This window comes from Camelina sativa, chromosome 8, assembly GCF_030686135.1.
Source record: "Camelina sativa cultivar CO46 ecotype springtype chromosome 8, ASM3068613v1".
Lineage (NCBI taxonomy): Eukaryota > Viridiplantae > Streptophyta > Magnoliopsida > Brassicales > Brassicaceae > Camelina > Camelina sativa.
In genome coordinates, this window is record NC_141887.1 from 2,561,726 (window position 1) to 2,585,100 (window position 23,375).

The window sequence follows — 23,375 nt, forward strand, 5'->3', positions numbered from 1 at the left end:
CTTCCTAATAATCAACTTGGCAATTTAGGCCTTAAGTTTGATTATCTCTTAATTATAATAATTCAGTTATATAGAATAAAAATATATAGAGTAAATTTAATATGTTAATTACCATATTTCTTCATTGGATCTGAAGCTGGAGCAGTTTCCAGGAAAAGTGGAAAACCTTGAAGCTAAAGGTTCTCTTTTCTCTTTATTAAAGTTTTACTATTATAGTAATAGGACTGGTTTGATAACTACCAAAACTTATTAGTACTAAAATAATCATATAAAGTTTTTAATATAAATGAAATCTTAATTCAGAACTTCAAAGAGACAACAATGGGTCAATCTTGTTTCTTCAAAGTTCTTCTTGTTTCCTCTCTTTTACTACTAATCTTCTTCTCCACTGGTAATAGCTAATTGAAATCTTCTTCTTCTTTTTAATCACACTGTTGAAAATATTAGTAGGAGTTTATGTTTTAGCCTTTAGTGTGATTTAGAATTCATGCCTGATGATTTTTGTTTGTGAATTTATAAGCCATGGGGAGAAACTTGCGAACTGCAAAGTTGTCAGGAGTTCACAGTACTGCTGAGCATTTTTCTTCCAGGGTACTTTCTCTGATCTCTACTTCTCTTTAATCAGTTTCTTCAACTTTTAGAACTTATACTGTTTTTTTTGTTGCATTATGATATATATTCAGAACTCTTTCCTGGATAATACTACCTATGAATATGATAATTACTTAATTAGTTTATGGGTGTTTTTTTTTCTTCCATTTATAATGTAAACAAGATGTGCAAAAATCTTTTTTATTTCTTCGAACAATACCAAAAATGTTTGGAAATGGTATTAGAAAAACAAGATTCTAGATTTTTGTTTAAGGTACTGAACTACGTTTTTGTAACTGGTTACTTTTTTTTTTTGTATTTATGGAATGGAGAATTATAACAATTCATCATCTCATTTTAAGTTTCAAGTTTTCGCTTAGTTTTCTTTGCATCTATTATACATTTTATTTTTTGTGTATATTGCTATTTTTTTTCTTCTTTGACTAATCATATAGTACTTAAACTTAACTTTTTTAAAGGATTAAATTATATCATCTGATTTTTTTTGTATATAGTTAATTGTATTTGTATTGAGAAAGAAGTACATTTTTTCCTTCTCTTTATGGATGAATTTTAATTAATTATATTACAATAAAAAATGGTGAATACAGGAAGGCAATGTGAGAAAGACGATGGAGCTGATGGATTATGACCCGCCGGGGTCCAACACCAATTGGAATGGTTTCGTGGCCTCTCCTCCTCCCCAATCTCCCCCGCTTACATAATTTCCAAAAAAACAACAAGCTCGTCTTAAAGTGTCTTTTTTTGTTCGTAAACAAAATAAATACCAATATGTAATTTGAAAATTTGATAAGCTAAGAAGAAGCTCTACTCTCTTAATTGTGGAAAATATGACTTCAAATTGTAAGAATACTTGTTTGATATAATTGGTGAACACAAAGGAAACGTCATTATTAATTGAAAATTTTCGAGACACATCAATTTTTTTATATGTTGTTTTTATTACGTTTTCTCTTTTCTTTTTGTATTAATGTATTGCAATTAAAAGATGGTCTAAAAAAATTAACATCTGAAAAAACAAAACCGAAGTAAGTTTAATATTTCTCTAAATCCAAACTGAACAGAAAAAAACACCAAAATGAAATATAAAGAAATGGAGAAAACAAAGATTAAACTTGGAGGGTCTTCTTGGCTTCATGATCAAGTGGAGTAGTGTAGTTGTCTCTCTTGTTTTGTTTTCTCTTTTTTTTTTTTTTTGCTTGTTGGTACTTTCAATTGATTTTGTTTAGTAAATTCTTTTATTGGTTATATCAGCCGACAAAAAAAAAAAAAATACTGAAACTTAATTTTTATTAGATTTTTTTGATAAAAAAAATAAACTACTAGAAATAATGAATTTTGGACCGAAAAATATACCACCTAGATAATAATCCAACCGTTTTATTTTGGATATCGAATGTGTTTAAATGTATTCATCATTTGCATATCTTGTTTTTTTTTTTAATTTTTTTGTCAACCATTCGATCACAACTGGCCGGTCCATCAGCCAAATCCCTACATTTGATAAAGAGCAAGACTCGATCACGGGTATGATGGTATCTTGTACATTAAGAACTTATCATTTGCCACTGCACTAATATCACTTCACATCATTTCCATATCTATAAACTTGTTTTTTTTTTTTTTTTGTCAAAATCTATAAACCAAATTCGAATTCAAGCCTAATTTGTAATTGTATTATCAGAAACCAAAATTTTAAAAAGGGAAAAAACCCTAAATTAGTATCTTAAATAAATAAATTCACAAACAATATCTTAAATAAATAATATAAGCAATCTTCAACATAAAATACGAATATTAATTTCTAACTTATGAAACACTTGAAAGTATAAATTAAATTTCATGCTTAAGGAGGTCTAATTACCTCATAGGTTAAACTTAGAACAAATAATTAATTAATGTTTTCTCTTTTTTTTTAATCCGAAAGAAAGAAAAAGAAAAAAAAAAAAAAGGAAAAAGATGGCTAGCTACTTGAACTATAGGTGGATACATGATCACACATACCAACTATATTATTGTATACTCAACTACACGTAGTATATGTATTACATGGTCACATGCATGAAGTATATGATGTCATGTGTTCAACACCATAGACATACAATCTGGTACACTGATTGTTTAATTTCGGTGAAGACCGTTGTTGACCAAAAAAAATTTCTAAAATAAAAAATAAAAAAGAAAAAATTATTATATTAAATCATTTATGGTTTTTATTAATTAAAAAATGTTCTATTCAATATCTAAATATTTTTTATATATTTCCTAAATATATCTTAAATGTAAAATAGAGAACCCAAACCTTCAAAAAAATTTCTAAAAATTAATTTAACATATTGTAATTGTGTAAAAAGGGTAAAAATGAAAATGCTCATATGTTAAAAGTAAATATTGTGAATTTTTTTTGTTGTTGTTTATATGTTAATTCAATATCTAAAGATATTTTGAATCTATTTCCTAAATATATCCTAAATGTAATATAGAGAACCCAAACCTTAAAAAAAATTTCTAAAAATTAATTTAACATATTGTAATTATGTAAAAGAGGGTAAAAATGAAAATGTTCATATTTTAAAAGTAAATATTGTTAATTTTTTGTTATTTATATGTTATTTATATGTTATTTTGTGTATGTAAATTTTAAAGTAAAGAGTGTATAAATTTTTTTATAACATTTACCATGCAAAATTTAGAGTAAAGAGTCATATACTCAATATTTTGCATATTATTTTCTAATGAAAGTAGTTGAATTTGATTTTCTTGATTTTGTAGTAATTGAATAATCTGATTATGAGATATATATATATATATATATACATATCTTGAAAATAATTATAAAGTGTTGGGCATAATTTTAATCATAAAAATTATAATAGATAAATTCTATTATAATTGTGATATATTCTATAAATAATAGAGAATTATGTATTCTCTAGAAGACTATATTGATATGGGCCGTAACGGCAAGCATTGAGTCAATACGGGCCGTAACTGGACCTTGACACCGACTGCGTTCCTTTGACGAAATGACATCATCAAGAGAATATTCGAAGTTGATCTCATCAAGAGAATATTCGAAGTTGATCTCATCAGGGAATATTGGAAAACGACCTTATCTCATAAAGAGGCGGTTACACGAATCCAAGTCCTATAAGGATTAGGGTTGACAAGGTTTCTCTATTAAAAGGGGAGCTACGTCTTCATGATACGACACAAAATCGAGAGCAAAAGCAAGATACTTCACGAAACCACAAGGCTCACGACTCAGTTCATAGATTGACTCATTGCGCTTGATTTCTTGTACTTCGCGATCGATATTTGATTAATAAAAGCAACTATTCAACATCTGTTTCTTGTTTCCGTAGTCTTTGAACGAATCGATAAATTTTTCTCAAACAATTGGCGCTAGAAGGAGGGGAAAAGTAATCTACGTGAGATGACAGGAAACAGAAGTGATACGACCAATGTCGAAGCATCTGTCGCCGCTCAGCTGGAAGCCCTGACTGCCAAGATGAACAAGACGGTGCAGAAGCTGACGCAAATCGAGGCCGATAACGCTAGGCTACGGGAGGAGAACGCTTCGCTGGCGACAGTAGGGAGAGCTTTTACCGAAGCAAGCTCTAGATTTCGTGGCGTGCACGTCAATCGGATGCAAGACCTTAACTCAACTCCTACAGCTACCCGAACAACGACCGCGACTGAAGACGGACGACTAGAGACTCCACGGGAGGAGAATAACGGACAAAATCCTAATATAAGGCAAACTCGCGAGAACCTTGTCCGAGAAGACAACACGGATCAACAACGAACCGTTAACATACCGCACGTTACAGGAGTCGAACATGAACCACACACCATGTCAGCTGAAGCCGCCTACTTGGAAGCTATGCTTACAAAGCGTTTGGGTGCAGTAGAAGCCATGATCGGACGACTGCCAGGAGTGGCTCCACCAATTCGAAAAAGCAACTTGCACTCGTATGCCGATACACCTTTTTCTGATGAAATTGCACTCACGGAGATGCCGAGAAAATTCACGTTACCAACAATGAAGATGTATGATGGAACAGCCGACCCGGATGACCATATAGCACAATACAAGCAACGAATGTTCACGACGGCCATCCAAAAAGAGTGCAGGGAAGCTACTATGTGCAAGGGTTTTGGCTCAAGCCTAACGGGCGCAACACTTCAGTGGTTTATCAACCTGCCAAACGGCTCGATCAACTCGTTTGCATCATTGACAGATCTCTTCGTTGAGCAATTCGCAAGCAGCAGGAATCTGGAGAAGACAGCGGATGACCTTTACGAGGTACGACAAAAGAGAGACGAGTCGTTGCATGCCTATGTGGGACGCTTCAACAAGGAAAAAGTATCGATACCCAGTTGCAACACGTCAACCGCCATCTCCGCATTTAAAAGAGGCTTGCTTCCAGACGGTGACTTGTACAAGGAGCTTACGAAGTATCAGTGCAGAACGATGGAAGATGTGCTTTCACGCGCATGGGCGCAGATAAAGTGGGAGGAAGACTCGGCTTATCGCTAGCGACGTTCACCACGATCTGATTCACGTGTGGTGAGAAACGAGAGGTCGAGTAGAGACGACAAACCTTACCAAAGACCTAAGGACGAGAACACAAAGAGTGGAAGAAAGAACACGCATCGACCATTGAGTGGAGCAGACGACGTCAAACCTAGATCATCAACATGGCCAGATATCAGTAACCTTTCAATCTCGCACGCACATTTAGTCGGTGTACTGAAGGAGATGGGTGAAAACGTGAGATGGCCTCCAAAGATGAAGGCACCTGACAACAAACGTAACACCTCAAGGTGGTGTGAGTTCCACAATGATCACGGTCACATGACAGAAGATTGCATCTCATTGAGGATGGAAGTGAATGAGCTGTTGAAAAAAAGATATTTGAGAGAATACGTATCTGACAAAACCCGCAACCGCCTGGAAGGCGAAAACAATAAGCAAAAAGCAATTACCGATGGTCCGGCTTCACCCCCAAAACATGATCGAGTCATTAACGTTATCTCTGGAGGATCAGAGATAAGTGGAATAACTCACTCAGCTGCAAAAAGAAATACCAGAGCTGTCAGGAACTCTCAAAATAAAGGACACGCTACACAAGGCGACACACCGTCATACACCATAACTTTTACGACTGATAGAAGCAGCATACCAACTCTGCATCACGATGCGTTAGTCGTACAACTGACAGTGGCTAACTCTTTGATGAAGAGAATATTAATCAACAATGGAAGCTCAACAAACATCCTTTATATGCAAGCATACAAAGAGTTGGGTCTTGATGAAGGAGGATTGACACGAAAATCTATCCCTTTAGTAGGGTTCAGCGGTGAGGTCAAACAGAGTATTGGTGAAGTGACACTTCCGGTATATGCTGAGGGAGTTAACAAACACACAAAATTTTTGGTAGTGGATTGTGCTTCGGCGTACAATGCTATCATGGGACGCCCTTGGATTCACGACATGGGTGCTATTCCATCAACCCTACACCAAACTATCAAGTTTCCCACCCCATGGGGAGTGAAAGAGATATTAGGTGAACAAGAAAGCTCACGTTCATGCTACCAAACTACCTTGAAGGGAAAGGGTCAACAATTATAGCAATTACAGAAGCCACCGCTGGTACCTCATGGCGAAGAACCAGAGGTGGAACAACTAGATGAGGTGCCGTTACTTGAAGGTGATCCCGACAAACGGGTAAATGTGGGTTCGAAACTCCCAACCGATATACGGAAGAGGCTTGTCGATTTCCTTAGATCAAACGCTGACTGTTTTGCTTGGACTCACGCGGACATGCCCGGAATTGATCCAGATGTCATAATGCATCGACTTGAAGTAGATCCAGATCATCAACCAGTCATGCAAAAACGAAGGAAGTTTGCACCTGAACGCGACTCGATAATTAACAAAGAGGTCCAAAATCTCTTGGATGCTGGGTTCATACGTGAAGTGAAGTATCCGGATTGGCTAGCCAATGTGGTGGTCGTTCGAAAGAAAAACGGGAAGTGGCGGGTCTGTATAGATTTCACCGATCTAAACAAGGCATGTCCTAAAGACCCATTCCCGTTACCTCACATCGACAAGCTCGTAGACGCTACCGCTGGACACCAACTGATGATCTTCATGGATGCCTTTAGCGGCTACAATCAGATTCTAATGCATCCAGACGACCAAGAGAAGACGGCATTCATGACTACACGAGGCATATACTGCTACAAAGTGATGCCGTTCGGTTTAAAGAACGCTGACTCCACTTACCAAAGACTAGTGAACATGATGTTTGCTAGCCAAATCGGTCAAACTATGGAGGTTTATATCGACGATATGCTGGTAAAGTCGTTGGTGGCAGAGGACCACATAGTACATCTACATCAAGCCTTCACTACACTGCGCAAATACAACATGAAGTTAAACCCTTCAAAGTGTTCGTTTGGTGTTAGTTCAGGCAAGTTCCTTGGGTACATTGTCACGTTCCGAGGAATAGAAGCTAATCCAGACCAAATCAGAGCAATCCAGGGCATTACTCCTCCAAGAAACGTGAAAGACGTGCAGAAGCTCACTGGAAGGATGGCTGCTCTCAGCAGATTTATCTCGAGACTTTCTGATAGATCTCACCCGTTCTTTGCTGCCTTAAGAAAGTCGAAGCCAAAAGACTTTATATGGGACGACAAGTGTGAGGAAGCACTAAAGCATTTGAAGGAGTACCTCACGACACCTCCAGTTTTGGCAAAGGCCAAAGATGGAGAAGTGTTGTTACTGTATCTTGCTGTATCAGAACATGCCGTCAGTGGAGTCCTCGTACGCGAGGACGGGAGCAAACAATATCCGGTGTACTATGTGAGCAAGTCTCTCTTAGAAGCCGAAACAAGATACAACCACCTGGAAAAACTAGCGCTTGCATTGATAACATCGGCAAGGAAGCTGCGTCCTTACTTCCAAGCCCATCCTATCGTGCTAGTAACTTCGTCTCCTATAAAAGCGGTGCTCCACAAACCAGAGGTGTCAGGGAGATTGGCTAAGTGGGCAGTCGAACTTGGAGAGTATGACGTCATTTATAGACCGACCACAGCCATAAAATCGCAAGCATTAGCTGATTTTGTTGCTGAATTCGCACCAAGCATGGTCCGAGAAGTGATAGAAGAGGTAAAAACGCTTCTGGATGGGACAAAAAACGGGGAATGGAAGCTCTATATCGATGGTTCTAGCAACATTAGAGGAACTGGTCTCGGCCTAGTTCTCATGTCTCCAACAGGCGATACAGCTTCGAGAGCAGTCAGATGCAACTTCCGGGCTACTAACAATGAAGCAGAATATGAGGCACTGATAGCAGGACTAACGTTGGCTCGAGAACTCGGAGCTCAAAACTTAGAAGTGTTTAGCGACTCGCAGTTAGTCGTCAATCAAACCCAAGGGAATTACCAAGCCAAGGATTCTAGTATACCTAGATACTTGAGTGTAGTGAAGGAGCTTATCAAAGCGTTTGGTAGCTGCAAGATTAGTCAAATTCCGAGAGAAGAGAACAATCATGCAGATGCACTCGCTAACCTTGGATCCGCACTCAAAACTGACACTTCAGTTAATGTACCGCTACTGATTCTACAGTGGCCAGCGACTAAAAAAGACATAGAAAAGCAAGAGTCTTGCGTCGTGACGACAAGCGAAACATCGAGTTGGATGACGTCAATACTCAACTATCTTCGAGACGGCGTGTTGCCACTGGATCGCGCTGAATGTAGAAAGATCAAGCAGCAAGCTGCACGATATATTCTCAATGGAGGACAATTATATCGTAGATCATTCTCTGGACCTTATTTGAAGTGTATTACGGCGAGTGAAGCTCAATTAGTCTTGGCCGAACTACATTTAGGAAAATGTGGAAATCACTCTAGCGCGCGAAATCTAGTGCTAAGAGCCAAGAGGGCCGGATACTACTGGACGACGATGAACGAGGTTGCTGTACGATTCGTTCGTCACTGTGACAAATGTCAAAGGTTTGCAAATGTCTCAAGACTGCCACCAGAAAATTTAAAGCCAATCAGTTCTCCATGGCCATTCATGAAGTGGGGCATGGATATAGTCGGAAAATTACCAACAGCGCCAGCTCAGAAAGTTTTCCTATTGGCTGTGACTGACTACTTTACAAAGTGGGTGGAAGCAGAGGCGTTCAGCCAAGTCAGAGCGCAAGAAGTCAATAGCTTTATATGGAAGAATGTTATATGCAAATTCGGGGTACCTCATGAGATTGTCACTGACAACAGACCCCAATTTGCATGTAACAAGTTTAAAGATTTCTGCGACGATTGGGGCATAAAATTAAGCTTCGCAACACCAAGGCACCCGCAGTCTAATGGTCAAGCAGAATCGTCAAACAAAACAATTGTCAAACTACTGAAGAAACGCCTAGAGAAGTCTAAAGGAAATTGGGTAGAAGAGCTTCCACGCGTGTTGTGGGCTTATCGTACCACTACTAAATCATCGACCGGTGAAACACCGTTTTCACTCGTGTATGGAATGGAAGCGGTAATACCCTGTGAAGTAGGCGTAAAAACGGCACGAACCGAACACCCTAACTTGCAGGAGAACGAGAAGCTGATGTGTCTCGAACTTGATCTACTAGACGAGAAACGAGAGACAACGAAAATAACCAATTGGTGCTATCAACAGGAAGTGGCTAGGAGCTACAACAAAAATGTGCGCACACGGACGTTTCAGGTAGGAGACTGGGTCTTGCGACGTACTTTTCAAAATACAATGGAACAAGGAGCTGGGAAACTCGGTCCCATTTGGGAAGGTCCTTACAAGGTCATCGAAGTTCGTGGGTCAGGAGCCTATAAGCTGCAAAACCATGAAGGAAAAAATCTTCCTAACAGCTGGAATGCCCTGCATCTGAAGAAATACTACTTTTAGTGCTTTGGTTTTTTGGTTTTTCACCATTTATTTTTGGTGTTCTTTGATTTTCCCGAGGATTTTCACTACATGTCTCAAGTTATAGACAATGGTTTTAATAAAACTTGATTTTTCGTCTACGTGACATATTTGAGAGCATAGGACACGTCCATGTGATTGTTTAACGTATTGAAGCCGTTGATCCATGAACACATGAACAATAGGCTCTCTACAAAAGATCAAGCAGCAAGTTGCACGGCATATTTATTTTTGGTGTAGTCATCTAAACGCGAAACACTCGCTGCAATTACATATTAACGAGACATCGTTGTAGAAATTTAACAAATTCAGCGTCCACCTAATGGTTGGGTACGAGGTGATATACTTGACAGCAAAATACTTGCTTACAAGGAGAAATAACTTGATACTACATTAGGGAATACCATCACGATGCGAAGCATTTTTACAATGTAAAACATGCACAACGTTGTCGCACTCAAAATCTTCACAACGTAGAAAACACCTTCACGTTGTAGAAAACACCTTCACGTTGTTGAAAACATTTTCACAACGTAGAAAACATCTTCATGTTGTAGAATACATCTTCACAACGTAGAAAACACCTTCACGTTGTAGAAAACATCTTCACAACGTAGAAAACATCTTCACGTTGTAGAATGCATCTTCACAACGTAGAAAACACCTTCACATTGTAGAAAACACGTTCACGTTGTAGAAAACATCTTCACAACGTAGAAAACATCTTCACAACGTAGAAAACATCTTCACAACGTAGAAAACATCTTCAGGTTTGCTCTCCCAACAAGCATTCCCGCAAGGCTTCCCATCCAGCTATGATAGCTGCTCCATTCAAGAAAAACTCAAGCTCATTCTTCAAAACGTCAACTCGTTTTCTGAGGACCGTGATCTCTTGCTGAAGCAGTTCCTTTTCCTTCAGTAAATCCAAACCTGAAGCCTGAAGATCGAGTATGGTCTGATCAAGTTCTTGCACTTTCGCTTCAAGACTAGAAATTTCATTGCTTTTCGCAGCAATGGTCTTGTGAGCAAAATCGGTTCTTGACTTCTCATTGTCCAGCTCACGCCTCAGATTCTCATTGATTTGGTGTTCAGAAGATAACTTCTTATCGACGAGATGGAAAGAAGACATTGCCTGGGTCCACAAAAAGAGAAGAAACAAAACACGTAGTGAGTAGCATTACAAGTCAAAAGCTAAAGCAAAATTGCAAGTTCTGTTATAAACACTTGTTGAAAAGAAGCATGTGTAAAAGAAGGGAAACGTTTGGAGAACTTTGCTGCAATGGCAAAACATGTCAGTAATGAGTATACCTTGAGGAGATCAGTATAGACGCTATCAATGGTGGAGTTGGTCCCAATGTCGACAAGAGATTCAAAGTTATGAGTGAGAATCTTGCATCTCAATTCCTCGGTAGCCATAGAAGTAGTGGAGCTGGAGACTAACTCAGAGGAAGGAGATAGGACCGCAACAGTCTGAACAGTCCTAAGCCGCCTCGCCTCTGACGAATTTGCGGTGTCGTCATGAGTCTTACGCTTGTGCGTGGAAAGATCACCCAGAAACTGCACTTCATCTCCGGATGAGGAGGGATTAGCCTCTGCTAATTTCCCAGAAGCAGCCATGAACTTTGCAAAAGCATTTGATGTGGAGCTCCGCTGACCATAGGACATGTTGAAACCTGCAGACAAGAAGCGACATGATACGTTAAGAAACGGGTGTGTCTACAAGCTCACATGGCAAGGGAGACATAAACTGGAAAAAGAAAATGAAGTCAAGTGATGCTTTCTAACCCCAGATAGAACTGTTCTCTAAAGCAAACTTGCTGGTAAGAAACTCCACAGAACGATAAAGCAACGGATGTTTTACCACTTCAAGAGCTCCATCCCTAAATGCTAGATTTGCTTTGGAACTGACACCTGCAACAAACCAAGAAGTAGGGAAACCCGGATTATCACCCACTTTCATAAAGACATATCTTTCTCGCCATCCTTCTTCAAGCGTTCTCCTGGAATGTCCCTCAAAGTCAACAGCTAAAGGTGGATGATTCCTCGTATGTAGAGAGTATCTTCCAGGGTCGGTGTCAATTTTCAAAAGGAAATACGCGCACAAGACCTCTTCTACTCCTATGGTAATGGACTCCAACTCCCCAAAAGTTTGAATGGCGGTCCGCAATCTCCAGGCTGATGGGTAGAGCTGGCCAGGAGAAATTGCAAAGCGCTTAGCCACTTTTGCAATAAGGGATGGAATCACCTCCCGCAAGCCTGCCGCAAAATACAGCTCGTAAACAACGACCTCACCATGCTTTGCATCCGCTGCTCGTTCTGAGGGAAGAGGAAGCCTCAAGTTCACAGACGATGGTAAGTTGTAAGTCGTCTTCAGCTTAAGAACGTCATCCTCTTTGAAGACTGAAGGTGGGTTGTTCTGCAATAGCTTCACCTCTAATGACACATTTCTAAGAGACATGCTAGAATCCACACTCGAACTCGACCTACGACGCACTTTCACTCTGTCACCAACGGAGGATAAGCCAGCTACAATGTCACGGTAGTCACCCATTCACGGTGAACAGTCACCTTAGAAACTGGCTACGGCCGGGTACCCATAGGGAAGTTATAGAGAGGGATTGAGAGTTTACCTGAAGATTGTCAAGGGGAAAGAGACTCTATGAGGAAAACTGAAACCGATTGCCACTGGGGAAGGTGAAATGATAAATCAGAAAAAATAATCAATGGTCTACACAAATGGAAGGAATAGAAAATTCTTGTTAAGGAGCAGGAAAAATCGACTTACCCAAGATTATTCAAGAAAATAGTCAATGGGATCTGAGAAAAGTTTCTTCGAGCAACAAAAAAAACACAGCCGCAAATGGCTTAGGGTTTGCAAACAGTGGCAAGTGAGAAAGACGACTGCAAAAAGAAATGGGTCTATAGTGCTGCTTATGGGCCAGTGTTATCTCGTAATGGGCCAAAAGATAAAGCGAGAGTACAAGTCCATTTGCGTTAAGAAGTCTACGCCAGACTCAAGGTAATGTGTCATATGCTTTGGTAAATTATAATTTATACCTATGGATTTATTAAAATAATATCATATGTCTACATTATTCTCTAAATTCTTATTAAGAAAAAGAGAGTGGAGGGCAAACTGTTGGGCATAATTTTAATCATAAAAATTATAATAGATAAATTCTATTATAATTGTGATATATTCTATAAATAATGGAGAATTATGTATTCTCTAGAAGACTATATTGATATGGGCCGTAACGGCAAGCATTGAGTCAATACGGGCCGTAACTGGACCTTGACACCGACTGCGTTCCTTTGACGAAATGACATCATCAAGAGAATATTCGAGTTGATCTCATCAAGAGAATATTCGAAGTTGATGTCATCAGGGAATATTGGAAAACGACCTTATCTCATAAAGAGGCGGTTACACGAATCCAAGTCCTATAAGGATTAGGGTTGACAAGGTTTCTCTATAAAAAGGGGAGCTACGTCTTCATGATACGACACAAAATCGAGAGCAAAAGCAAGATACTTCACGAAACCACAAGGCTCACGACTCAGTTCATAGATTGACTCATTGCACTTGATTTCTTGTACTTCGCGATCGATATTTGATTAATAAAAGCAACTATTCAACATCTGTTTTTTGTTTCCGTAGTCTTTGAACGAATCGATTAATTTTGCTCAAACAATTATAAATTGTTTTCAATCTTGAAAATCATTATAAATGATTTTATATCTTGAAAATTATTATAAATGATTTTTTTATCTTGAAAATAATTATAAATGATTTTTATTTAACTATTTACTTTAGCTTGAAAAATAAAAAGTAATTAATTATAAGAATGAATATATTAGAGATATATAAAAAATATTTGGATATTGAATAGAAAATTTATTTTAATCATGAAAACCCATAAATAATTTACTATAATAATTTTTTTTTAATTTAGATTTTTTTTTAAGTGGTGGTCAACACTGAAGTCAACGTCGGTCTTCATTGGAGTCAATTGACGGGTGTACTGAATTATATGTCTATGATATTGACTGCCTAACGTTATAATTGATGTATATGACAATGTAATACATATACATTATGTATTTGTATAGTTGAGTATAGAATAGTATACTTGTATACTATCAATATTCTGTGTTGGTAGCCATCTCTTTTCCAAAAAAAAAAACTAATTAAAGTCCGCGCAAACCCTAGAAAATACTGATATCCCCCAAATCCTAAGAATCGATTTCGTCTGCGGGGACTCTGAATCAAAGGTTCGTTAATTTGTTTTTCCCCAATCCAAACGTCTCTGAGATCTCCAATTGTACCTATTTGGAGTTCGTCTTAAGTCTGTCTCATTTGGGTTACTTGTAGCTTGTTCGTTTGATAGACTAGTGTTCCGAGTTCTGATTTGATTTGTCTCTTTGATCTTCTGAGAAAATTGATTGATTTATGAATAGATTCAAATGCATATAGTTTTTTTTTTTTTTTTTTTTTTTTTTTTTTTTTTGTGATTGGTTGAAAAATAGTGGATGTTATATTTTTGTTCTACTGTGGTTGGTTGAAAAACTCAGGTTACTTATAGATTTGGAGAGTTCTGATTGTTTAATTTTATAATTTTGATGGGAAGGTACAGAGTTGTTTCCCTATTTTTTTGTTGTTGGAACAATGTCACCGGATCATAGAGATAGCCATAGAAAGAGGTCACGTCCTCAGTCTGATTACGATGACAATGGTGGAAACAAAAGGAGATATCGTGGTGATGATAGAGATTCACTTGTCATTGATCGTGACGATACTGTATTCAGATACCTCTGCCCTGTTAAAAAGATTGGGAGTGTTATTGGTAGAGGAGGTGACATTGTCAAGCAGTTGAGAACGGAGACTAGATCGAAAATTAGAATAGGGGAAGCAATTCCGGGGTGTGATGAACGTGTGATTACGATCTATAGCCCTAGTGATGAGACCAATGCATTTGGAGATGGAGAGAAAGTTCTTTCTCCTGCGCAGGATGCTTTGTTTAGGATCCATGATAGAGTAGTTGCAGATGATGCACAGAGTGAAGATAGCCCTGAAGGAGAGCATCAAGTTACTGCTAAGTTGCTTGTTCCTTCGGATCAGATTGGGTGTATTCTTGGTAGAGGTGGCCAGATTGTTCAGAACATTCGGAGTGAGACAGGTGCTCAAATTCGTATCATTAAGGACAGAAACATGCCTCTTTGTGCTTTGAGTTCAGATGAGCTCATTCAGGTACTTATGTGTTTTACTTTTATTGCCTTTTCTTATGGCGAATGTCTTATGATATCACTTTTTCACTAAGCTTTTTTTTTTTTTTTTTTCTTTCTAGATATATGGAGAAATGCTCATTGTTAAGAAGGCTATGCATCAGATTGCCTCTCGCCTTCATGAAAATCCTTCACGTAGTCAGAACCTACTTTCTTCTGCAATGTCTGGTGGACATCCTCCTGCTCCACTGATGAGCCATGCGGGTGGTCCTCGACTTGTAGGGATAGCACCGCTGATGGGTTCCTATGGACGTGATGCAGGAGAATGGTCTCGCCCTTTATACCAACCTCCAACAAATGAGCCACCAGCAACGGAGTTCTATATTCGGCTAGTTTCCCCAGTTGAGAACATTGCAAGTGTTATAGGGAAAGGTGGTGCTCTTATCAATCAGCTTCGACAGGAAACCAGAGCAACCATTAAAGTTGATAGCTCTAGAACTGAAGGAAACGATTGTTTAATAACTATTTCAGCAAGAGAGGTTTGAATTTCTTTCAGTGGCTCTGTCTTTTAGTTAAGAACAGTATAGCCAACTTTTTTTCCTTTACAATTTATAATCTATTTTAGGTTTTTGAGGACGCATATTCCCCAACCATAGAAGCAGCTATGCGGCTACAACCAAAGTGCAGTGATAAGGTGGAAAGAGATTCTGGACTTGTTTCATTCACGACTCGTCTTCTTGTGCCAAGTTCTAGGATTGGTTGTATCCTTGGTAAAGGAGGAGCCATCATAACTGAGATGAGAAGAATGACCAAAGCTAACATCCGCGTACTGGGGAAGGAAAATCTCCCAAAAGTTGCATCTGACGATGATGAGATGGTTCAGGTATAAAATTCACAATATCATAATGATACTCCTCTAATTTCCATTGCAGTTTATCCTCTCACGCTTAAAGCCCTTCACGTGGAGTGTTAACAGCAGAAGTTATTTTTGATGTTCAGATCTCCGGAGAACTTGACGTTGCCAAGGATGCTCTCATACAAATTACATCAAGATTAAGAGCCAATGTTTTTGACCGGGAAAGTGCTGTTTCTGCACTTATGCCGGTCTTGCCTTATGTTCCTGTTGCACCAGATGCTGGTGATAGATTGGACTATGATAGTAGAGATAGCAGAAGACTGGAACGTGGGAATCCTTATCCTGGTGGTTATGGCTCAAGTGCTTTGTCTTCTGAGAGTTATTCTCCGTATGGCCCGCCGGTATGTCTTCTAAAAGGTTTCATTACATGTTTTTAACATATCATTTCTCACCTAATGACTCTTCGGACGTGTTTTTGTAGGTTGGTGGTAGTAGTAGTACTCCATATGGAGTGTATGGAGGAGGTTATGCATCTGGACGCAGTGGCAGTTCTGGGTGAGTTTATTTATTTCCTGATGTATTTGTAACACTATATGAAGTATTTACCGGTTTACCTTTTAGAACTTCCGTCATCAAGTGTTTCTAATGACGATATACCGCACATAATCTTGGTTTTCGTTTGCCTAACAATTCTTTGTGGTTGATCCTGATCATGGGTTTTTGTCATCAGGTTATCCAGCCATTCTTCTACCTATCGACGCAGAAACTATGATTACTAGAAGCTATTGGTGGGTGATTAGAAAGGTTAGATTATAATATGGTTTGCTTAAGTCCTTCTTTAAAACTTAGTTTACCTAGCTGTTTGTCCCAAGTTTATGACATAACCTAATCTCATCTGTCCCGGTGTCAGATTCTGATTTACTGCTTTCTTCCCTTTGTGACCTTTTCCCGTCCCACTAAAACAGTGTGAGATCCTGAAGCCTGAAGCCAACCCCACAGCCCACAGTTGAAGCCTTTTCCACCAAACAAGATGACAAAGCTGAACCACCAAACTCTACCTAGGAGAACCGATTACATGCGGATGAGATATTTAAGTTTGTTTCAAAACTTTCCATGTCCGCTTGTAACCAAAATACTGCCAAGTTCCTACCCGTTAAAAACCTTATCCAGTTGGCCTTGGCTGTAATGCTGTCTGTCTTTCAGTTTACCTTTTCTTTCCTTGGATCAGATTCCGAAACCTTAGTTTGGTTGCGTGTAGTTCCGTATGTATGAATTATTCAATTTCTGTCAAACGCTCTCTTGCATTGGTTTTACTTTCAGCTTGCTTAAACCTCACACTTACAGGTTTCCGTATCCCAAACTATTACCTGAATAGTCTCTCAAGAGTTGTTACAGATCTTATGCAGGGAAAGAGATGAGTGAGAATATCAGTTACTGTCAACGAACCATTTTGGGCATTAACATCAATCTGTTATCCCTTTTGGTCCACTTGAAAGGTATAGAAACTTCTTCTCTCTATGTTATATGTCTTTGCACATATGCGTGTTTGCCAGGAGTTAAAAGACAGGTTGCTATATCTGGAAGAAGAGACCAATCTTTTGGCCATTTGATTGTCGGTAACTTCATCTCTCCGCGTGAATGACTACGCCAAAGACGGTTCGGTTTGGTGGCTATGACTGTCTGGTTTCCCTGTCTGAGCCACCTCTTCATTTCTTGAATGTTGAATTGAATGATGAGTATACTTTAGATTGGTAGAAGAAAATTATTTTATCTCAACTTTTTTAAGAAAATTATATGAATCAATTTCTTTTGTAAAACTATTTGGATCAATAAATATTTTTCTTATTATAAAATTAGGCCTGTTTATGAATTTTTCAGTAGCCTATTTGATTACAAATTTACAATAAGCTGAAACGGTGTCGCTTTCCCAGTAGTTTCGATCTTTTAATTTCCTTTTTGTTCGTCTCGCACCTTTGGTTGGTGAGAGAGCTCGAATGCAGCAGTAAACTTCCATTGATTACTCCAATCGTATGCTTAATCTTCTCTCCATCACTATTTCCACTCGCCTTCGTTTTCTTAACAAGGTTACATCTCTCTCATGTCGTTGTTACTCTTTCGCGTTTTGTTCTACTACCTCAGCGTCTTCTTCGTCGGGAAATGATTCAGCTATCCCAAGAAATTATGAATCTTCCTCGTTTGATTTACTTTCGAGGTCTCTTAGTGGGGCAACGAAGGTCCGTGACGTTACTGGTTCCTCTCTAAAAGACTTGCTTTTGGATTTTTCCGATGTAGTTCCCAATATTACCCGTAGGTTTAGGAGATTTCCTGGGTTGAAACCCGAGAATGTGCTTGAACTGTTACTGGGTTTTGAATCTGAGATTCAGAAAGATGGAATTGGGAGTAGAAAGGTTCGAGCTTTATGGGAGATTTTCAGATGGGCTAGTGGGCAATATAAAGGGTTTAAGCATTTACCTCAGGCTTGTGAAGTCATGGCATCGATGCTTATCAGGGAAAGTATGGTTAAGGAAGTTGAATTGTTGCTTATGGAGATGGAGAGACAGGGAGATACATTGGTTAAGGAGGGTGTTTTCTGCGATTTGATTGGGAAATATGTTGATGATTTCGATACCAGGAAGGCAGTTATGCTGTTTGATTGGATGAGGCGTAAGGGTTTAGTACCTGTAGCTTCGTGTTACCAGACTCTTATTAATTATTTGGTCAGACTTCACAGAACTGGATCAGCATATAGAATTTGTTTGGATTGGGTGGAGACGACGACGGCTGAATCAGATCAGATGAATATAGATAGAATTGGGAAAGTTATTGAGTTGCTTTGCTTGGACCAGAGAGTGCAGGAGGCTAGAGTTCTAGCGAGAAAGCTTGTGGCTTTGGGTTGTGACCTGAATAGCTCAATCTATAGTAAGATTACTTTAGGATACAGCGAGAAGCAAGACTTTGAGGATTTGTTGAGTTTCATTGGTGAAGTTAAATATGAACCTGATTTGTTTGTTGGGAATAGGATTGTACATTCACTCTGCAAGAAGTTTGGCTCAGAGAGAGCTTATGTATATATGGAGGAGCTTGCGCGCTTAGGATTTAATCCTGATGAAGTTACCTTCGGTATCTTGATTGGTTGGTGTTGTTATGAAGGAGATATCAAAAGAGGGTTTCTTTATTTATCTGAGGTTACATCAAAGGGTTTAAAACCTGATTTGCGTAGTTATAATGCTATCTTAGGTGGGCTTTTTAGAATAGGATTGTGGCAACATACCAGTTGTATTCTGGATGAGATGAAGGAAAATGGAATGTTGCCAAGCTTGTCTACATATAAGATCATGGTAACTGGATACTGCAAAGCTAGACGGTTTGAAGAAGCTAAGACTATTGTCAAGGTGATGTTTAGTTATGGGTTGATAGAAGCATCTAAAGTTGAAGATCCTCTTTCAGAAGCTTTTAGTTTGGTAGGATTTGATCCCTTAGCTGTTAGATTGAAAAGGGACAATGATTCCAAACTTTCCAAAGCTGAGTTTTTCGATGATCTTGGGAATGGGTTATACTTGCACACTGATTTGGATGCTTACGAGCAAAGGGTGAATATGGTACTTGACAGATCCGCGCTTCCGGAATTTAGTTCACGTATTGTTGCTGCATGCAAGGACGGCGATTTGAAAACAGCATTGTGGCTTCATGATGAAATGGCTCGATGGGGTCAAAAACTATCACGTCGGAGTTTTGCTGTTTTAATGAAGAGTCTCTGCGCATCGCGTTTTCATGTCAAAGTAAGTGTTAGCCTATTGGAAAGCTGGCCAAAGCTGGCTAATCAGTTAGATGGAGAAACACTCAACGTTCTCGTCCAAGAATATTGCAAGACGGGATTTAACCGCCATAGCAAACTCATTTTCCATAGAATGGTTCAAATGCATCATCCTATCGATAACGCAACTTACACATCTTTGATAAGTTGTTTCTGTAAGAAAGAAACACTCAGTGATCTGCTGAATGTGTGGGGAGCTGCCCAAAATGCTAACTGGTTACCTGATTTGAACAGTTGCGGAGCTCTATGGGAAGGTCTTATCCGGAAAGGACTGGTGGAGGAAGCGGTTAAACTCTTTGAACGCATATTCATATCATATCCTCTATCACAGTCAGAAACGTGTAGGATTTTTGTCGAGAAGCTCACAGTTCTTGGATTCGCATCTATCGCTCATTCTGTTGTTAAAAGGCTTGAAGGAGAGGGTTACCTTTTGGAGCAAGTGGTTCACAATCATCTTATCAAAGGACTCTGCAAGGAGAAAAATGATTCAACTGCATTTGCTATACTCGACGAAATGCTTGACAAAAAACACTTTCCGTGTATGGAAAGTTCTTTGATGTTAATTCCTCGACTTTGTGGAGCTAACAAAGCAGAAAAGGCATTTAATTTAGCAGAGAAATCAGATTCATCTTCTGTCCAGTATGCTTTGATAGAAGGACTATGCTTAGCTGGGATGATGTTCAACGCAGAAAATCAGTTACGGATAATGTTATCAAACGGGTCTTTACCGAGTAACGATATCTACAATCTGATGTTTCAAGGTTATTGTAAAGGTAACAACCTGAGGAGAGCTGAGGAAGTTCTAGGAATCTTGGTGAGGAAGAACATAATCTGTTCGGTTATGAGTTACAGAGAATATGTTCGTAAAATGTGTTTAGAACGTCAGTTTCTGTCTGCAATTAGGCTGAAGGAGTTTCTTCTGGTTCAAGGACAAAGCAACCCTGGCGGCGTAATCATATATAATCTGCTGATTTTTTATCTGTTTCAAGCTAATAATCACTTGGAGGTTAATAAAGTCTTGCTCGAAATGCAGGGGAGAGGATTGTTGCCTGATGAAACCACGTTTAATTTTCTCGTACATGGATATTCTTTGTCTGGGGATTATCCTAGTTCTGTGAAATATCTCTCGGCTATGATCTCTGAGGGGATGAAACCTAATAAGCGAAGCATAAGAGCAGTTATAAGGTCTCTGTGTGACTATGGAAATGTGAAGAAAGCTCTTGACTTGTGGCAGGTAATAGAATCAAAAGGCTGGATTTTGGATTCTTCAGTTGTCCAAACAAAAATCGCCGAGTCCCTAATTTCAAAAGGCGAAATTCCACAAGCTGAAGATTTTCTGATGCGTGTGACACGCGATGGTATGATGGCTCGTAACTACGATAATCTAATCAAGAAACTATCTGATCACGGGAGTCTTGACATTGCGGTTCATCTGTTGAACACAATGATAAAGAACCGAAGCATTCCAGATTCTTCAAGCTATGATTCAGTCATCAGTGGTTTGCTGAGATGCAATCAGTTGGGTAAAGCTATGGACTTTCAAACAGAAATGGTGGAGTTAGGTCTAAGTCCAAGCATAACTACATGGAGTGGTCTTGTTCATAAGTATTGTGAGGCATGCCAAGTTGTGGAATCAGAAAGACTCATCAAATCAATGGTTGGGTTAGGCGAAACGCCGAGTCAAGAGATGTTTAAGCTAGTGATTGATCGGTTTCGGGTAGAGAACAATACAGTGAAAGCGTCAGAGATGATGGAAATGATGCAAAAGTGTGGCTATGAAATTGACTTTGAGACTCATTGGTCTTTGATTAGTAACATGAGCACTTCTAAAGAGAAGAAGGCAACAGCTGGTGAAGGATTCTTGTCTAGACTTCTCTCTGGGAATGGGTTTACTTGGAAGCGATGATGACTCAGTTTTAAAAGGTTTGAGGCTAATTTAGAAATATAAGAAAATTGAGTTCTTTTATGTAATTTTACGATTGCAAACTCCCGCCCTAAAAGAGATAGCCAGAGTGTTTTAGTTGACTTTGTTGTTGTCAACTTTTGCGTTATGTGACTAATAATATTATCTTCACGTAAGCCAACTCAAAAGCCGAAGTCATCTCTTTGAACTTAAAAAGCGTACATACTTTTGTAAACATTTGAATATGATCATTTGGTTTAGGTGTACTGCTTCAATTTTATATGGTTGATTTGATGGATAAATATATATATATAGAGTGTGTTTGACACAGAACACATTTGGGTTCAACATCTCCAATCACTTAGGAACTTTAATTTAAATTTCCAACTAAACTATCTAGAGATTTCCGATCCCACCATTAAAAAAGTGTATTTTAATTGATAAGTGGGTTTGTTAGTCATCTGCGGCTAACATAACTAATTCCATTAATTTAACTTATCACCATGCATGATCATATAACATGTAACTACTCCACATGTTCCAGCTAAAGATTTGTATCCAAATTTGGACAGCCTTTATGTTTCCAATTTTGAAAAAGGATATACTAAAGAGGGTGGATCATGAAGGTTAATATGTATTGATTTATAAAGAATATACTCTATGCAAAAATTATTGAATTATATTACTAAAAAGGGGATACCTTTAGCAAGTACAATGTGATAAGGACCTTATCATAACCACAATATGTCCCAAAGCATGCATTATATATACACACTCACTCATTCCTCTTAACCCTCATGATCAAAACTCTCTCAGCATCTATTTCTCACCTAGCTAACCCTAACTTTCTTCTCAAGTAATCTAGAGAAAATGAAGTCTGGTCAAGCTGAAACCGTTGAAACAAGCAAAGGTATTCAAAAGAGCGGTCTGATGAGCAGAAGAATTGCCATTCTTGAGTTTATCCTCAGGATTGTTGCATTCTTTAATACTATAGGTAGTGCAATCCTCATGGGAACCACACATGAAACTCTACCTTTCTTTACTCAATTCATACGGTTTCAAGCCGAATACAATGATCTTCCAGCCTTAACGTATGTGATCTGTTTCTTCAAAACTTCTTTAATCTGTTTTTCAATATATGAGGGAATGACCTGGATTAATTCTTGAAGTGTTTTTGCCTTTTATTTGCTTTATCAATCAGGTTCTTTGTGGTAGCAAACGCTGTTGTGAGTGGTTACCTTATCTTGTCTCTAACTTTGGCCTTTGTACACATCGTCAAGAGCAAGACTCAGAATAGTAGAATTCTTCTTATCGTCCTTGATGTGGTAAGTCACCAGTCATCAGCAAATTCAAAATCATTCTGTCTAAAAAGCATGTGCAATTTCGTTAGCTTTGCAGTTAAAACCCATAATAACAAAAAACACTGAAAGAGTAATGAGCAGATCATGTGGGCAGAAATGAAAAAAAGACTTACAATTAATTCCTCCTCATGTGTTAGGTAATGTTGGGTCTTCTAACTGCTGGAGCATCCTCAGCAGCAGCCATTGTCTACTTGGCACACAATGGGAACAACAAAACAAACTGGAATGCTATTTGTCAACAGTTCAACTCATTCTGTGAGCGTATCTCCGGGTCTCTAATTGGATCTTTCATAGCCGTTGTCCTCCTCATTCTTCTTATTCTCCTATCAGCTATTGCTCTTTCCCGACGCCATTGAAGAAGATCTGGTCTTAACCTGATATATGAGTTTTCCTATTCCCTGCTTTAAAAAAATTCATGGTTTGGTGTGTAAAAATGTTAACTTGATGAGCTTTCGGTCGTGTGTCCTCAGCATCTGTGTTTTTTCTTTTCTCATCTCCATTGATATTTTCTGTGTGGTTTATGTAACGAGTTATTATGTCAAAAGTTGTGCTTTAACAATCAGTTACCACATCATCATATATATCCTTCTCTCCTTCACAGAATCTGGCGTTCTATAAATATATGCTGAATCCAGATTCCT

The 23,375-nt window shown here is 38.6% G+C and overlaps 5 protein-coding genes across 14 annotated transcripts; 4 read left to right on the top strand and 1 right to left on the bottom strand.

Moving 5' to 3' along the window:
* The first annotated feature begins 251 nt into the window (after positions 1-251).
* On the top strand, positions 252-1,527 carry LOC104705804 (uncharacterized). The gene is made up of 3 exons (XM_010421882.3): positions 252-391; positions 521-591; positions 1,203-1,527. The coding sequence occupies exons 1-3, from the start codon at positions 322-324 to the stop codon at positions 1,314-1,316; spliced, it is 255 nt and encodes an 84-aa protein (XP_010420184.1). The 5' UTR covers positions 252-321; the 3' UTR covers positions 1,317-1,527.
* An 8,345-nt stretch (positions 1,528-9,872) lies between these two features.
* LOC147939606 (uncharacterized) lies at positions 9,873-12,467 on the bottom strand. Of its 4 annotated transcripts, none has more exons than XM_087463470.1 (5): positions 12,360-12,467; positions 12,205-12,259; positions 11,360-11,485; positions 10,883-11,247; positions 9,873-10,706 (listed from the first exon to the last, which is right to left on the bottom strand). In XM_087463470.1, exons 4-5 carry the CDS (start codon positions 11,237-11,239, stop codon positions 10,341-10,343), a joined length of 723 nt encoding a protein of 240 aa, XP_087319596.1. In that variant the 5' UTR covers positions 11,240-11,247; positions 11,360-11,485; positions 12,205-12,259; positions 12,360-12,467; the 3' UTR covers positions 9,873-10,340. The 4 variants fall into 4 exon arrangements, with proteins under 4 accessions (XP_087319596.1, XP_087319595.1, XP_087319594.1 ...); XM_087463469.1 differs by having other exon boundaries at positions 11,360-12,100; XM_087463468.1 differs by lacking the exon at positions 12,205-12,259 and having other exon boundaries at positions 11,360-12,204; positions 12,360-12,464.
* Positions 12,468-13,645: 1,178 nt separating this feature from the next.
* On the top strand, positions 13,646-17,509 carry LOC104709143 (RNA-binding KH domain-containing protein RCF3). 7 transcript variants are annotated; one of them, XM_087461934.1, is made up of 8 exons: positions 13,646-13,849; positions 14,212-14,825; positions 14,923-15,339; positions 15,426-15,683; positions 15,800-16,057; positions 16,138-16,211; positions 16,387-16,460; positions 16,567-17,509. In XM_087461934.1, the coding sequence occupies exons 2-7, from the start codon at positions 14,244-14,246 to the stop codon at positions 16,433-16,435; spliced, it is 1,638 nt and encodes a 545-aa protein (XP_087318060.1). In that variant the 5' UTR covers positions 13,646-13,849; positions 14,212-14,243; the 3' UTR covers positions 16,436-16,460; positions 16,567-17,509. The 7 variants fall into 7 exon arrangements, with proteins under 7 accessions (XP_087318060.1, XP_087318058.1, XP_087318062.1 ...); XM_087461932.1 differs by having other exon boundaries at positions 16,622-17,509; XM_087461936.1 differs by having other exon boundaries at positions 17,052-17,509.
* Positions 17,510-17,539: 30 nt separating this feature from the next.
* On the top strand, positions 17,540-21,549 carry LOC104705807 (pentatricopeptide repeat-containing protein At5g15280, mitochondrial-like). Its single transcript, XM_010421885.3, has one exon. It carries the CDS (start codon positions 17,687-17,689, stop codon positions 21,374-21,376), a length of 3,690 nt encoding a protein of 1,229 aa, XP_010420187.2. The 5' UTR covers positions 17,540-17,686; the 3' UTR covers positions 21,377-21,549.
* Positions 21,550-22,125: 576 nt separating this feature from the next.
* On the top strand, positions 22,126-23,315 carry LOC104705808 (casparian strip membrane protein 5). Its single transcript, XM_010421886.3, has 3 exons — positions 22,126-22,464; positions 22,575-22,698; positions 22,872-23,315. The coding sequence occupies exons 1-3, from the start codon at positions 22,244-22,246 to the stop codon at positions 23,088-23,090; spliced, it is 564 nt and encodes a 187-aa protein (XP_010420188.1). The 5' UTR covers positions 22,126-22,243; the 3' UTR covers positions 23,091-23,315.
* Positions 23,316-23,375: the final 60 nt, after the last annotated feature.